General features: G+C 47.1%; 1 protein-coding gene and 1 long non-coding RNA gene across 4 annotated transcripts; one reads left to right on the top strand and one right to left on the bottom strand.

The window, feature by feature from the left end:
- Positions 1 to 944: 944 nt before the first annotated feature.
- LOC129488494 (uncharacterized) lies at positions 945 to 3,327 on the bottom strand. Of its 2 annotated transcripts, XR_010122420.1 has the most exons (4): positions 3,281 to 3,327; positions 1,901 to 2,205; positions 1,658 to 1,745; positions 945 to 1,186 (listed from the first exon to the last, which is right to left on the bottom strand). It is a non-coding gene; the product is annotated as an uncharacterized lncRNA (long non-coding RNA). The 2 variants fall into 2 exon arrangements; XR_008659671.1 differs by lacking the exon at positions 3,281 to 3,327 and having other exon boundaries at positions 1,901 to 2,237.
- RNF228 (ring finger protein 228) lies at positions 1,971 to 5,426 on the top strand. Of its 2 annotated transcripts, none has more exons than XM_063645727.1 (2): positions 1,971 to 2,033; positions 2,489 to 5,426. In XM_063645727.1, the coding sequence occupies exon 2, from the start codon at positions 2,604 to 2,606 to the stop codon at positions 3,621 to 3,623; it is 1,020 nt and encodes a 339-aa protein (XP_063501797.1). In that variant the 5' UTR covers positions 1,971 to 2,033; positions 2,489 to 2,603; the 3' UTR covers positions 3,624 to 5,426. The 2 variants fall into 2 exon arrangements, with proteins under 2 accessions (XP_063501797.1, XP_063501798.1); XM_063645728.1 differs by having other exon boundaries at positions 2,022 to 2,033; positions 2,496 to 5,426.
- The last annotated feature ends 7,812 nt before the right edge of the window (positions 5,427 to 13,238 follow it).

The following is a 13,238-nucleotide window of genomic DNA, read 5'->3' as shown; positions in this document are numbered from 1 at the left end:
CATGGTTAACCAAATTCTCGCAATTGTTTATGATTCCATTAACAGGATGTGTTATTGACAAAAGCTGTACTGGACCTCTCAAAGACAGTTCAGTATTATCTAAATGACCATGAGCTATAGAAGAAATGCCTGTAGTCATTAAATTCTTTGAGAATGCTATCTTACACTAGTTAAGAGCTGTAAGATATTACTGGTTTTGGTTTCACTTTAACCAAATCTGTGACTTTGTGGTAGCTCCACGGTCCTCAACCAGTGACATTTTTGGTTGTCACAACTGGGGAGAGGTGTTACTGACACAAAGTGCATAGAGGCCAGAGATGCTGCCAAACATTGAACAATGCCAAGAACAGCCCCACATCAAAGACTTACCCAGCTCCAAATGTCAATTATGCTGAGCTTGAGAAAGCCCGGCGTCATCCTACACTCTGTTCCTCAAGTCTGTCATTCAATGGTGAGAATGCATAATAAAGTGAAGCTTCAAAATCTTAAGTGTTTTGCCCATATGCACACCATATTCAAACATACAGACCTTCAGAACTATTTTTAGTCGCTTGGTATGGAGGCCACACTAGCCCTCCTGTTCATGTGCTTCTCTTCTCCCTGACACTCTGTTTTAAATATGTCCTACATCAGCATTACGTCTCTTCTCGGCACACAGCTACTCAAGGCTTAAAGCACAGGAACCCGGTTTAACACTGTGCATAAATGAGCATTTTCAGGCTTTTCCCAGTCATACAACTAAATGAGGGAAAGAGGACAGAAAGCCACTTCCTATAGTTAGGTTAGTGTCACTTTGTAATATTCTAAGGCCAGACTAAGGCCTTCTCAGGATGTCCCCTCAACACACCCTCTCTGATCACCACCCCATCACTAAGTGAAATGCTTAAAAAATTGAAAGAATGTTATTACCGCAAGTAATAATTACAAAATTAAAAACTAGGAAATGGAAAATAGTGGGTTTTAATGAGCTTCACTTAAAACCCTTCAAACTGAAGATATCACATTCACTATTAGCATAGAGTAACACATTTATTTTGAAATGTCATAGAAACAATATTGATAAGTCCTCTTCTCCACCTCTTGTGCGGTGATTTACTGATTTCTCTCTTTCCTTCTTTTTCTTCAGCTTGCTTCCCATCCAGTCATCCTTTTTCACAAACATTCCCTGGGGGCATTTTGCTGTCTTCTGCAGAGAATGTGAAAAAAAGTAGGAACATTCCCAACTGTGGGAATCCAGAACATTCCAAAGTCATCTTTTCTTGTGTTGAGGGGGAAGGTGGGTTCCCTGCTCATAGGGTGAGGCCCAACCTGGAGAAATCAGGGCACAGACTTTCTGGTTAGGAATATCTGAACACCACCCCTCAGATGGTCCTCAAGCCCACCACTCCTGTCACCTACCCAGTGCTTCTTAAGCAAGCCCTATTTCTTGCTACCCGGTCCAGTTGATCTTCTGTTTTCATTAAATCAAGAGGACCTATCCCATGTTACCCCTGGAGTTTCAGCTCTCTACATGTGTATGTTAAAAGTTTAAGTGGACAAGCCAGTGAGGGAGCCCAGGAACTCGGTTTAAGCCGCACTTTGACAGTCTGTGAACCTGTTTGACAACTTTCTCCCTTCTCTGCCTCTGTGAACGCCTGTGCACCAACGAAATAGCTACCTAGATCCGCTGTGGTCAGCGTCAGGAAAACAGCAAGACCCAGCTATGAATCTGTGTCTTCGTCCTCCTTTAACTCTCAGCAATATTTCTGAGAGAGAGAGAGAGAGGGAGAAAAAAAATACTGTTCAGCTCAAAAATTTCCTCTAAATGATACAAGGAAAACGCCGCCGCTCCGTTTGTACCCTAGATGTGGGCTGCAGGGCTGCCTGGGCTCTGCTAACAAAAGCACAAGGCGTGAATGACCTGGTGATGGCTGTTTTTTCGCCCTTGGACGGAGAGATGAGATCACGATTTTCACGAAGAGAAGGAACCGCCGCTGCCAGGCGGTTGAGGCTGCCGTTTCCCCTCCCCGCGCGGGTCCCGCATTACATCACTGGTGAGCTCTGGTTTGGGGGTGGGTGGGTGAAAAGGAGTCTTCGCCAGGGACCCAGCCCCCGGGCGAGGAGGATAAACAGAACCACACTGGTGGGGAGGTCGTGCCGAGAAAGAGAAAGAAGGAGAACTCAGGAACCGGTTTCCTGCCACTACCCCGCGTAGGGGGCGGGGGACTGCTGGGGTGAAAGGCAATATCTTTATAAAGCAGCCGCACCCCAAATCTCCTTCCCGCGCGCCTCCAGGCCGCCCTCAACTCCCAATTTCAAGTCCAACAAAAAATGATATCCTAAGCTGCTGGAAAAGCTGCGTTGAGGGGGCCGAGGGGGACTGCAGAGGAGCCCAGGGACGGGGAAGACCGTGGTACACGCGCCGGGGGCGGGGGGCGGGGAGGCGGGAGGGGGAGGCGGTCGCTGCTGCGCCCCCGCCTGGCCCAGCTAGCGGTGCCTCCCCCGCCAGGCGACAGCAGTCAGAGGGGGGAGGCAGAAGCGCCTCCTCCCCGCCCGGAGCCCAGGCGGCGGTGCAGGGGGAGGAAGGCACCTCACCTTGCCCCCGATGAGGGGCGGATCATGCCATGGCAGCGCCGGCGAGCGACAGCGGCGGCAGCCAGCAGAGCCCGAGCAGCAGCCCCGGGAGCCGAGAGGGAGCTGGGGTCGCCGCGAAGGGAGCCCCGGACTGCGGAGACTCAGCAGCCCGGGACGCAGCGGAGACGGTCTCCGGCCTCCCTCCGCTTGAGGACTACGAGTGCAAAATCTGCTACAACTACTTCGACGCGGACCGGCGCGCGCCCAAGCTGCTGGCGTGCTTGCACACCTTCTGCCAGGAGTGCCTGAGCCAGCTACAGCTCCGCGCCGCCGCCGCCGCCGCCGCCGCCGCGCCTGAGCGCCCGCCGCCCTGGCTCTGCCCGCCAGGCGCCATCGCGTGCCCGGTGTGCCGCCACCGCACGCCGCTGCCCGACAGCCGCGTGCACGGCCTGCCCAACAACACCAAGCTCGCCGAGGCCTTCCCGCTGGCTTTGCGCGCAGCCCACGACCCGCTGCCCCAGGACCGCCTCCCGCCGCTGCCCGCGCGCCGGCCCGCGCCCGCTGCTGCCCGGCCGCCCACCCCAGCCCCGCCACCGCCGCCCTCCCCCGCCCCGCCGCAGCCGCCGCCGCCTGCCGAGGACCCGGCCCCCGGGCCTCGCGCCCGCTCCGGCCTGCGCGCCCCGGGCGCCTACGACAGCTGCCAGAACTGCAAGCGCGCGGCGCTCACCGCCGGCTGCGTGTGCGTGGTCTTCTCCTTCCTCTCCATGGTGGTGCTGCTCTTCACTGGTCTCATCTTCGTCAACCACTACGGCGGCGGGGGACCCCCCGGAGGCGGGGCGCCCCCTGGCGAGGCACCGGCCACCGGGTCGCCCTCGCCCTCGCCCGTGGGGCCCATCTGCCTGTCGGTGGCCAGCATCCTGGCACTCTTCTCGGTCGTTGTCACCTGGGTCATCTGCTGGCTCAAGTATCGGCCCGAGGGTGCGGCCGCGGGCTCGACGGGAGGCAGCGGCGGCGGCGGCGGCCCGAGGGCACGGGCGGCGGCGGGCGGCGCGCTGAGGAGCGACACATAGCCGGGCCGCGCTGCGGAAGTGGCGCCTGCACCTCCAGCGCCGCGCGGCGGGAGAAGAGGGGGCCTCTGGCTCGGTGCGCTGGAGCTTCTGCGCCCTCTCCCTGCGGCCCCCGGGCTCTCCCGGACTCACACCCTCTCCAAACTCGGCCACTGAGGGGCCTCGGTTTTCTGTCCCTCGGGCTTCTGTCGCCCCTCGCCCTTCGCTCTGGGCCAGAGAGGGAAACTGAACAGGCAGGGATGCTGGTGGGGGGTCTCTTTTGCCTGGACTGTGCAAAATTGACCTCCGCGTTATGCACCACCCTCGTCCTAGTCAGAACGTGCGGCCATCCCTCCCTAGAGCACAAAGATCTGCTGAGAGGAGGCAAGGGGAGGAGGAGCCCCACCGCCCCGCCTGAAAGCTGGTTTTCTGGCCGCCAGGACTTGAGAGTTTCTTTAAAGGTGCAGCTGCGCGCGCGCGCGCGCACGTGCATCTGTGGCGGCTGTGAAAGACTTGAATTGCCCGGAGGAAGAATGAATGGGATGCCAACGTGAGAGGAAAAGGGTTTCCTGCTTCCTAGCGGTCCTGGAAAGGGAGAGATCCTGAGCGCTGAAAGTGACGGACACTCCCCGCCGGCACAGCGCGGGCGTGCCCGGAGCTGCTGGAAGAACCGGCAGGCAGCAGCTGGGCGCGGTGGGGCAGGTACACGGCGCGCGTGCGCGCTCGGAGCCGACTCAGAGCGGCCGAGGCGGCGGCGCGCCCAGGGCAGTGGGCCCTGTTGCCCGTGGCCGGGAGTTGTCTGGAGCAGAGCCCAGAAGTCTCATCTCCTGGAAGCTTGTGGTTGTTTTATTCACAGTGTTACTGCCAGGAAGTCATTTCATCTTCTGTAACTGGACTCAGGGAGCTTAAAGAGCCTGTTCTCCCTTCTCTCAAAAGTGACTTACTGTTGCCCCCACCTGGAAGATATTGAAAGCTATTCACACAGAATATAAACTAGATTTTCTCCTTTCCCTTGCCTTTTTTTCTTAATTTCATTTAAGATATGATTTATTTTTGAATATATAAATCTGGAAATTTTTGTGCATTAAGATATCCAGTAAATTGTTTGATAAGCAGTGACATTAGTCCCATACCTCGAGTCCAAATACATTTCGAAATTAGGAGCAGAAAATAAAAGCCTGTTGGTAATTGATTCAATATTTTATACTGTGAAATAACTAATGACTTTTAATTATCTGATAAAATATAAACTAGTGCCCAAAGATGAAATCAACTAACTGAAGGTCTTTCTGCCTTTGACTACAAAGATATATATCGTATACACATATTAGAAAGTATTATATGATTTTGAATTTAGCTGTTTGATATTGTTGGAATTACTGAAATGTTCACATACAGTCACATGAGGTGAAAAAGAATATATATCTATCTGATTTTGTAACTACAAAGATGAATTACCAGTATATGTTGCAAGTGGGTTAGAAGCCTGTTTTTTTTAAGAAGGAAAACTGTTCCAAATGTATTTTATATGAAAACATTCTTTATTCCATCTTTTGAAATTTGGAATAAGACAAAGTTTTCATGCTTAAAAATCACAGAAGCTACTGAAGGTATGCTATTATTCCTCGAGTATTTATGCAAGCTGTCTGCATGATATCCTGACACTATTCTATTAATTGAACTTGAATCGAGCATTTGTATCTATCATAGGAGTGAAGTAATTTATTGGCCATTGATAAGTGGTTTGGCTGCAATGTAGAAACTGCAGTATGAAGTGTTTTATGTCTGCATTGTCTTAATAATAAAAACAAGAGGTATTTATAGAAATATCTATTTTCATGACATTAATTTCATGGTAAAATTGCTCCATTATTTGTGTGGCACTTCTCTTCCTTAAATACATGTCCCCATCTAAATCCAAATTTCACATTTTTAAATGAGGCTGAGAGAGAAATAACTCATACATGGAAATGTGCATTGCTAAGATGGGCATTTTGTGGGATTATTTCTAGGAATAATGACCCTGGAAGGCCCAATGAGATCTGTTGTGTTCTGAAGAGAGAAGTAACTTACATATTTACTACCACAACATCCACTAAAACTAAACTCTGTTGTGAGACTTTGTTCTTGCTTTCTATGAAATGTTTTTAGGTTTCTATTACTAAAAATCACTTTTCAGAGCTTAGTTTCAATTTACTTATACCCCCATGTCTTGTGTTTTACTTCTATATACATTTTTGCCTCTTATTCATTCTTTATTTACCTCCATTGCTAAGATTCTGTTTGCACTAAAAACTGTTGAGTTGCACAAGTGCAGCTACACGTGTATATATGTATGTATTAGGTTTATGTTTAAAGATATATTATATATAAAATATATGCATACTGTTAACAACTTGGCTTTGTGGCTGTAACCATGTGTACATGTGTACACACACATGAGTTTTTTGTGTGTGCTAAACTGGCAACCTGGAAGTCTGTCTAAGGTTACTTTGGGCACCAGGTTTCTTCTTAGAGTGTATTTGTGCTCCAGAGAAGTATGCCAATAATGTAACCTAAAAGATTCCTCATAACTGAGAAATACATTCTTGAATCACCTCGATGACAACAAAAGCCACATTCTGCTTCTCTTATGGATTGCACGTATAAATTTCATGTAATTGAAATTTGAGTTAGAATACTTTTAAGTCAAAGAGACACACTTAGCAGATCAGTATCTAAACATGGAGAGATATTTTCTGTGGCTTACCATGCTTTATTGCTAATTTCTGATTTTGCTATCAGGAACTGAGTGGCAAGATGTGGTCATGGAAAATATCTGTCTGGTTTCTAGTGGTTATCTGGCATTCAGGTCTCTCTCCCCTCTCTCCATTCAGCAGATTGGATTTAATCATTTATATTCATGTGGAAACACCTACACACCAGCACCTTGAACAAAGCAGGAGTTTAAGAAGTAATTGTTGAAATAACAAGTGAGTTGTCTGGAGGGCTCCTGGTGAAAATGGTATTTTTCTCCCTTCCCGTGGCAACTCTCTTGATCTCAGAAAAGCTTGATTCAATCCTGGACACCTCTACTACCAGTAGAGTCACTACAAAAAGCCAGGCCTGGTCTGATCTTTGCACCTGCTTGGAAACTCCTGGTCCCCATGGGCCACATTCTGCCTAGGTTCTGGGGCTACAGGTTAGACTCATCACCGTGCTTTCAGGGGATCTACATTTCAGGTGAAAGAAACTCATGATGCAGGTGGTGAATTAAACATTCAGCCTCTGAATACAATATGATTTAGTGAACAACAGGCACATCTAGAAAGCACATTGGATTTGGGGTCAGTATCTGCGGGCAGGAGGTGTAAGCCTGAACATTGGTTCTCTCTTTAGTCGGAAAGACCATTAAAAATCATTTAACCTCTTTTGAGTCTCAGGCTCCCCATCTATAAAATTAGGGGTGGGGAGTATCAGCGCCCCCTACCTCATGGAGTTGGTGTGAAGATTTATACACATAAGAGGGTAAATTCATGAAAATTCTTTGGAAACTAAAGCCCTATATGGACCTTGCTTTTATTTAGGTCTCCAAGTGTCTAATATTACCTCCCCAGAGAGGTCTGCCCTGGCCAATCTATTCCCAGTGGATATCTATCCCAGTTTTACTTTCTTAATGAGATTTACTTTGTATAATATGTGTCATACTGTTTGCAGTAGTCTTAGTTATCAGCTGCATTTTTCATCACTCTCCTGCAGAATGTAAAGACATAAACAGGAACTTTGTCTATCTGGTCATCCGTTTGATCCACAAGGCCTTAACCAGTTCTGGGCACATAGTGAGTGGCTGATAAACGTTCTGTTGAGTCTGCTGAAGGGACACTCTGGAATTAATCTTAAGTGACTTGGCTTCCCAGACTCACACTGACCATAACTCCTGAGATCCTGGGAGGCTTAGGTAAACAGTTTCCTTCCTTACTTCATAAGAATTTTTGAAAGGCAAAAAAAAATACTTCTGGCAAGCACTTTGAGTTTTGAGAAAAATTAGCACTATAATAGTGGAACTCTTACTGTTTTATATTCAGTGATAGGAACCGCTAGAGAGACTAAAGGACATTTGGCCTCCATTTTTAATCAGTTCTGCATTGTGTGACATTTTAAGTTATCTTTGTGAACATGTCTACATTGTCACCTCCAAGGCTAGCAGCACCTGTGTAACTGGGAAAAAAGCACATTGCAGTGGAATTTCCAACATGAGAAAAAGATCTATTAAATTTCTTACTATTTGTTACTCCCTGTGTTCTTAAGTATTCAATCTTTGCCATTTTAATGAATCGTTATTCATAGAATTGCTAATTTTATGATCTTAATAACTAAGCAATTTCCCAGTTATTATGATCTTAATAACTAATCCCCCAGTTATTCTGTGATTCAACTCGTACCCTCTTTAATAATTTAATTCCTGTTAGCTATATTTGTGTTTCACACTTCTGCTGTTATACAAAGATGATGAAATTCACTTTATGGACAATGAACTGCATGCTTGCTAAATATGCGTTACACTTCTTCCTTTGAAATCATATGTTTTTTATTGTATTTGTTATGGTGCAAGTTTGTTTGAGGAGCGGCTAATATTTACTGTAGTATCTATTTCTGAAATGAATGTTAGAAATGACTGCAACCAGATCTTGTTTGAAGTTATGTGAAGGAAGAAAGTGTAAGAAATTGAATTTATCCTCTGCTAGAGATCTCTTTTGATTTTACATAGAAGATAAGCTTTGTAATATATATCGGCATTGTTTCATCCAATCAGTTTTGATTCTAAGCCTTCTGTACTCTTATGCAGACTGAAATATGACAAAGAAAAACAAGTTTGTCTCTGTGATGAATTCACAATAATTTCTGATTATAAAATATACTTGGAGAAGTAAGAATATTCAATGCCTAATTTCCAAGAATATTCCTAGGAGCTGAGGAAGAATGTGCACACTTCCTTTTCTTTTTTTTAAGCTGTCTTTGCATGTAAAATTGGATTATCTTTGGTTTAGAAATACCACATCTCCATGGGGTTGAGTGGGGGATATTGAAGTAGGAAGAGAGTGGAGAAAATATGCAAAAAGTTTCTTTAGCTTTTAATCTTACAAAACACACCACAAAATAAGCAGAAGAGAGCATATTCAATCACTGCAAGAATAGAACAATTTTATTTCAACAACTATGATTTCAAGAACTGTGGTAATATATGGTCCAGTCAGCTATCTCATAGCACATAAACAAGTATTCTCTATCATATATAAATAACACATTTGTGTCACCACTGTGACTTTAAAAATATTTTGTAGTCAAATTTGAGAGGTAGAGAGCAGATTCTATCTGATGCAAAGTTTGGGGAAGAATTAACTTCCAGTGAGAATTAGACAGTCTTCGCTTGGAAAAAATTGGAGGGCCAAGTTCTGCAAGGCAAATGATTTGTCCCTAGAAGCTCATTTCCTATTAAATTCACACACAGCAAATTTATCCACCAATATGAGCTTTATGGAGGTTCTCAACCCTATTAGCAAGTTAGAATTACCTGGAGAGCCTTAAAAAAAAATTACAGAAGCACCCTTCCTGCCCCCAGAGACATATATTTAATTGGACGGGCCAGAGGAGAAGGAGATGCATCGGTATTTTTTTAAAGGCACCCCATGTGAGATTACTGTGCAGCCAAATTTGAAAGCCATTATATTTAACGTATTTACTGAAAGGCGACTATCTTCCTAATCTCACTTTAATGAACTAAACGCCACTAGGTGCCCTGTCTTAGAAACCGATTGGGAGATGCTGAGGCAATGCTTGGATTTTGAATTTTGGAAGTGGTCTTGGATCACCAAAGGAGGGTTATTTAATTGTTGCTTCTGTCTCTCTCTCTCTCTCTCTCTCTCTCACACACACACGAACACACACAAGCGCGCGCGCACACACACACACACACACACACTCCTGTTACCTTAGCGTTCTCAAGAAGGTTAAGTAAATACTTGCATCCGTATTTGGCTGCTGGGATCTTTTCTCACGTGGGCGGGGTGGCGGTTGCTCCTTCCCCCTTCTGGGGGCTTTTCTATGGGCTTCCCCATCCCCCACAAAATAGGTGCTTTCCAAGTCCCCCGTGTCATCAAAATGCAGTGACAACGAGGGGATTTGAGGACGGATTATGCGGATAATCAGGGAAGTCTCGAGGTTAAATTAACAAAACATCGCCAGTGATAGATGTGGGTGTCATCGCCAGTGACAGCTGAAAGGGGAATCTCAGCTTGTCTGCTGGTCGCTGACAGGTGCCGACGGGCGAGCTGATCTAGCGCAGAGTCGTGTTTTAAAATACTCGCCAGGAGAGCTGTTAAAAAGATCCTTTTTAATAGTAGCCATTCAGCGTGTAAATTAATTCCACGCTCTTGGGTGCAGGTATACTTCGGTTTGCACAGAGGCCGAGCTTCCGGCAGTCGGTGGGAGGCGGGCGATTACCTCCATTTCTCTCCTTGGGTGCGCAAGCCGGCGGTGGCTCGCAGCTGAGCCCAAGGGGCAGGGCGCGCGGACCGAGGACTGGGGTCCCTGCTTACTCTGCGACCGCGGCCCGGGGCAGCCACTGCCACTGGGACACCGGGGGAGGCTCTCGGGTGGGAGGGGCAGAATCCTGCACCCTGGAGCTGGCGGGGTCTTCCTCCTCCCCTGCAGCCTCTCCGACTGGAAAGGACCCAAGGCCGCCCAGGGTGACAGGCGTTGACCCTCTCTCGGCCGGGCCAACGACTCTTTAGGCTGTCCCGTTCGCCCCACTTGCCAGCCCCATTACTGGCGAGTTTGAGATCGGAAAGGCAGGGGAGGGCTCGGGGACAAATCCAAGGCACAAGGACGCTGTCATGAGCCCACTTGTCACGCGTGGAGGGAACCAGCGGCCACACTATCTTGCCAACCCCATCACTCGGCATCCCGGCTGAGTTTGGTTTGCCTTTGTGCGAACCTGGTATTCAGCCTCACCTGTGACGTCCCGGATTTCAGGGCCTGGAGAGTAGGTTATTTACAACCGGATGACGTTTTTAATATTCCTAGATGCCCACGGGCCGCTCCCAGAGCCCTCCCAAAAGCTCCGCGTTCGCATTTATTTGTAACAATAGCAGAGGTGCCCCAAAAAGTAAATTAAGAATAAAACAAACGCCGGGTACGGTGCCTGCGCCCTGCGGGGAGTCGCCTTCGTTTAGTCCCAGGTTTCTCCTGCGCTTTTGCCCCCCAGCAGGGGTTCGAGAATCTCAGCCCCGAACAGCTCCCGAAAACCTGCTCCAGGTCGAAAGTCTCCTATTTCCCCCTCGGCTTCCAAAGATGCAAAGAGCATCTTGACACACCCTCTCATTTTCCGAGGGCGGGGCAGCGTGACCTGGACACGAAAGTTGGAGGGGGGACTTGGAAACACCTTAGGAGTCTTGAGGTGCGTTTGTAAATTTCTTCCCAGGGGCCGAGCGTCCTCACGCCCAGGGGCCCAAGACCCTGCCTCTGCAGCAACAGAGTCCCTATCCCAGACCTTCTACGACGTCTGCACAATCAGACTTGGCGGTCGGGAAGAAGGCGAGCTTCTCTGCGGGGCTTGCAGCGGAGTAGGAATGCCTCAGAACGCCCGCAAAGACGCCGCATTCCAAATGCAGAGCAGATCGGCTGTAACAGGAAGGCGAGAAGCTTGGAATTCTTACTTTATATCTTCATCTTCCGCCTGCCATTGTCCCGACCGAATTAGAGGCGGAGGGTTGAGGCTGAAGTGTCTCAAGTTGTTTTCTGCATGGCAATATAGGCTAATAAATTTTCCCCGGGAAGAAAAAAAAAGGTTGTTTAAAATAAGCAAACACTTTAGGCAGGGCACAGTGACTCACACCTGTAATCCCAACACTTTAGGAGGCCGAGGCCGGAGGATTGCTTGAGGCCAGGAGTTCCAGACCAGCCTAGGTAACACAGCGAGATCCCCGTCTCTAACAAAAAATACAAAAATTAGCCGGACATGGTGTCACACGCCTGTAGTCCTAGCTACCTGGAAGGCTGAGGCTGGAGGATCGCTTGAGTCCAGGAGTTCGAGGCTGCAGTGAGCTATGATCCGGCCACTGCACTCCAGCCTGGGTGACAGAGCAAGATCCTGTCTCAATCAATCAATCAGTCAAATAAGGAAGCACTTTAAAGTGGGATTATTTGACGTATTTTAAAAGGGAAATGAGGTGAAGTAAATTTCTAAATTATTTTCAATCGAGATAAGTTAGTTTGGTGTCTCCTGAAGGCATTAAAGGTAACTTTTGTTGACATTTACTTACTGCTACAACAAGGCAAACAATGAAAGATGAAGTATTTAGGTAGCTTCCAGACCTCGTGCTTTCCGGGGCTGAAAACTAGTACTTTCTAACGGACCAGGACTGGTAACATAACCTTGTCCTGATTTAAACCCTAACACAGCGGCTTCTTAGCTGTATGACCTTGGGCAAGTTAATTAACCTATCTGTACCTCCTTTTCTCATTTTAACTAGGTATAACCTAATTGATTTGAGCAGTAAGTAGATGAATCTTTGTAACATACTGAGAACAATACCATTATCTACTAAGCACTCAGTAAACATATACTTTTATGATTCACCATTATCAAGTACTGTTGTCACCACATGTGGATTTCCTTAGTTCTCCTGAGATACCTTATTCAGCTTATTTGGGTGGGGAACCCCCGCAGCAGGACAGCAGGCCCTCCAAGCTCTCATGTTGCCAGCCCCAAGACACCAAAATGTCCTCCGAGAAATCTCATGAAGAGTGTCGTCTGATTCCCAGGACCCAGACTGAGACAAGTGAAAGGTGAGATGGCTTAGCAGTTTGTAATGCTAAGCAGGGAATAGTGGCATCCTCTTCCCTGATTCCCCCACCCTGGCACTTCCATAACTTCTACTTTAAAAGGGTTTATTCCAAGTATTTGACTTATTTACCTTCACCTTTTCTCCTATTTTTCTTCACTTTTGCAAGGTTTGAGCAGGCAAAGTCCAAACTCGATTTATTTTAAAACCTTGGGAGCAAAACAAATAGGTTTTTTCTTAAGTCAGTACAAAGTAAGGTTATATGTAATTTGTCTAGCCCATGATAGGATCATAAATAATGCATTTTCCTTTCTAATATTTTTCCCCTATTATGGAAGAGTGAATTGGGGATGAAGATCAGTTCTCCCAGTGCAAATATGTCCTTCAAATTGGAAATGATCATTCATTGTTGCCCAGTGTAATATACCACCTGGATTCCATGTAGAACATCAGTTAGGATTCGTTTTATCAGAAATATCTTAGTAATTATATTCTGATATTTGATGCCTCCCTCTATTTCTCTCTCTCTTCCTCCATCATTCTTTTCAGTTTGGAGCAATCCTCTCTTTTTCCAGGAGTTTTTCATTTTTTCTGTCTCTAAGATTATTCATTCCTAGGACTTTCCTGCTTTTTGAGCTTGGAACGCTTTTCTGATTTTTCCTGCCACCCTGCTTTTGAATGTCCCGTGGTCTGGCTCCTGCCCTCCTGAGTCATCCTCCTCCAGTGAAACCCATACAGTTTGCTCTTCTGAAAGTCAAACTGCTTCACCAAGCAGAAGAGTGGAGCAAAGCCCCTATCATGTGACCTTGTACTGAGG

This window comes from Symphalangus syndactylus, chromosome 8, assembly GCF_028878055.3.
Source record: "Symphalangus syndactylus isolate Jambi chromosome 8, NHGRI_mSymSyn1-v2.1_pri, whole genome shotgun sequence".
Taxonomy (NCBI): domain Eukaryota; kingdom Metazoa; phylum Chordata; class Mammalia; order Primates; family Hylobatidae; genus Symphalangus; species Symphalangus syndactylus.
This window is presented reverse-complemented; position numbering and strand designations above follow the sequence as displayed.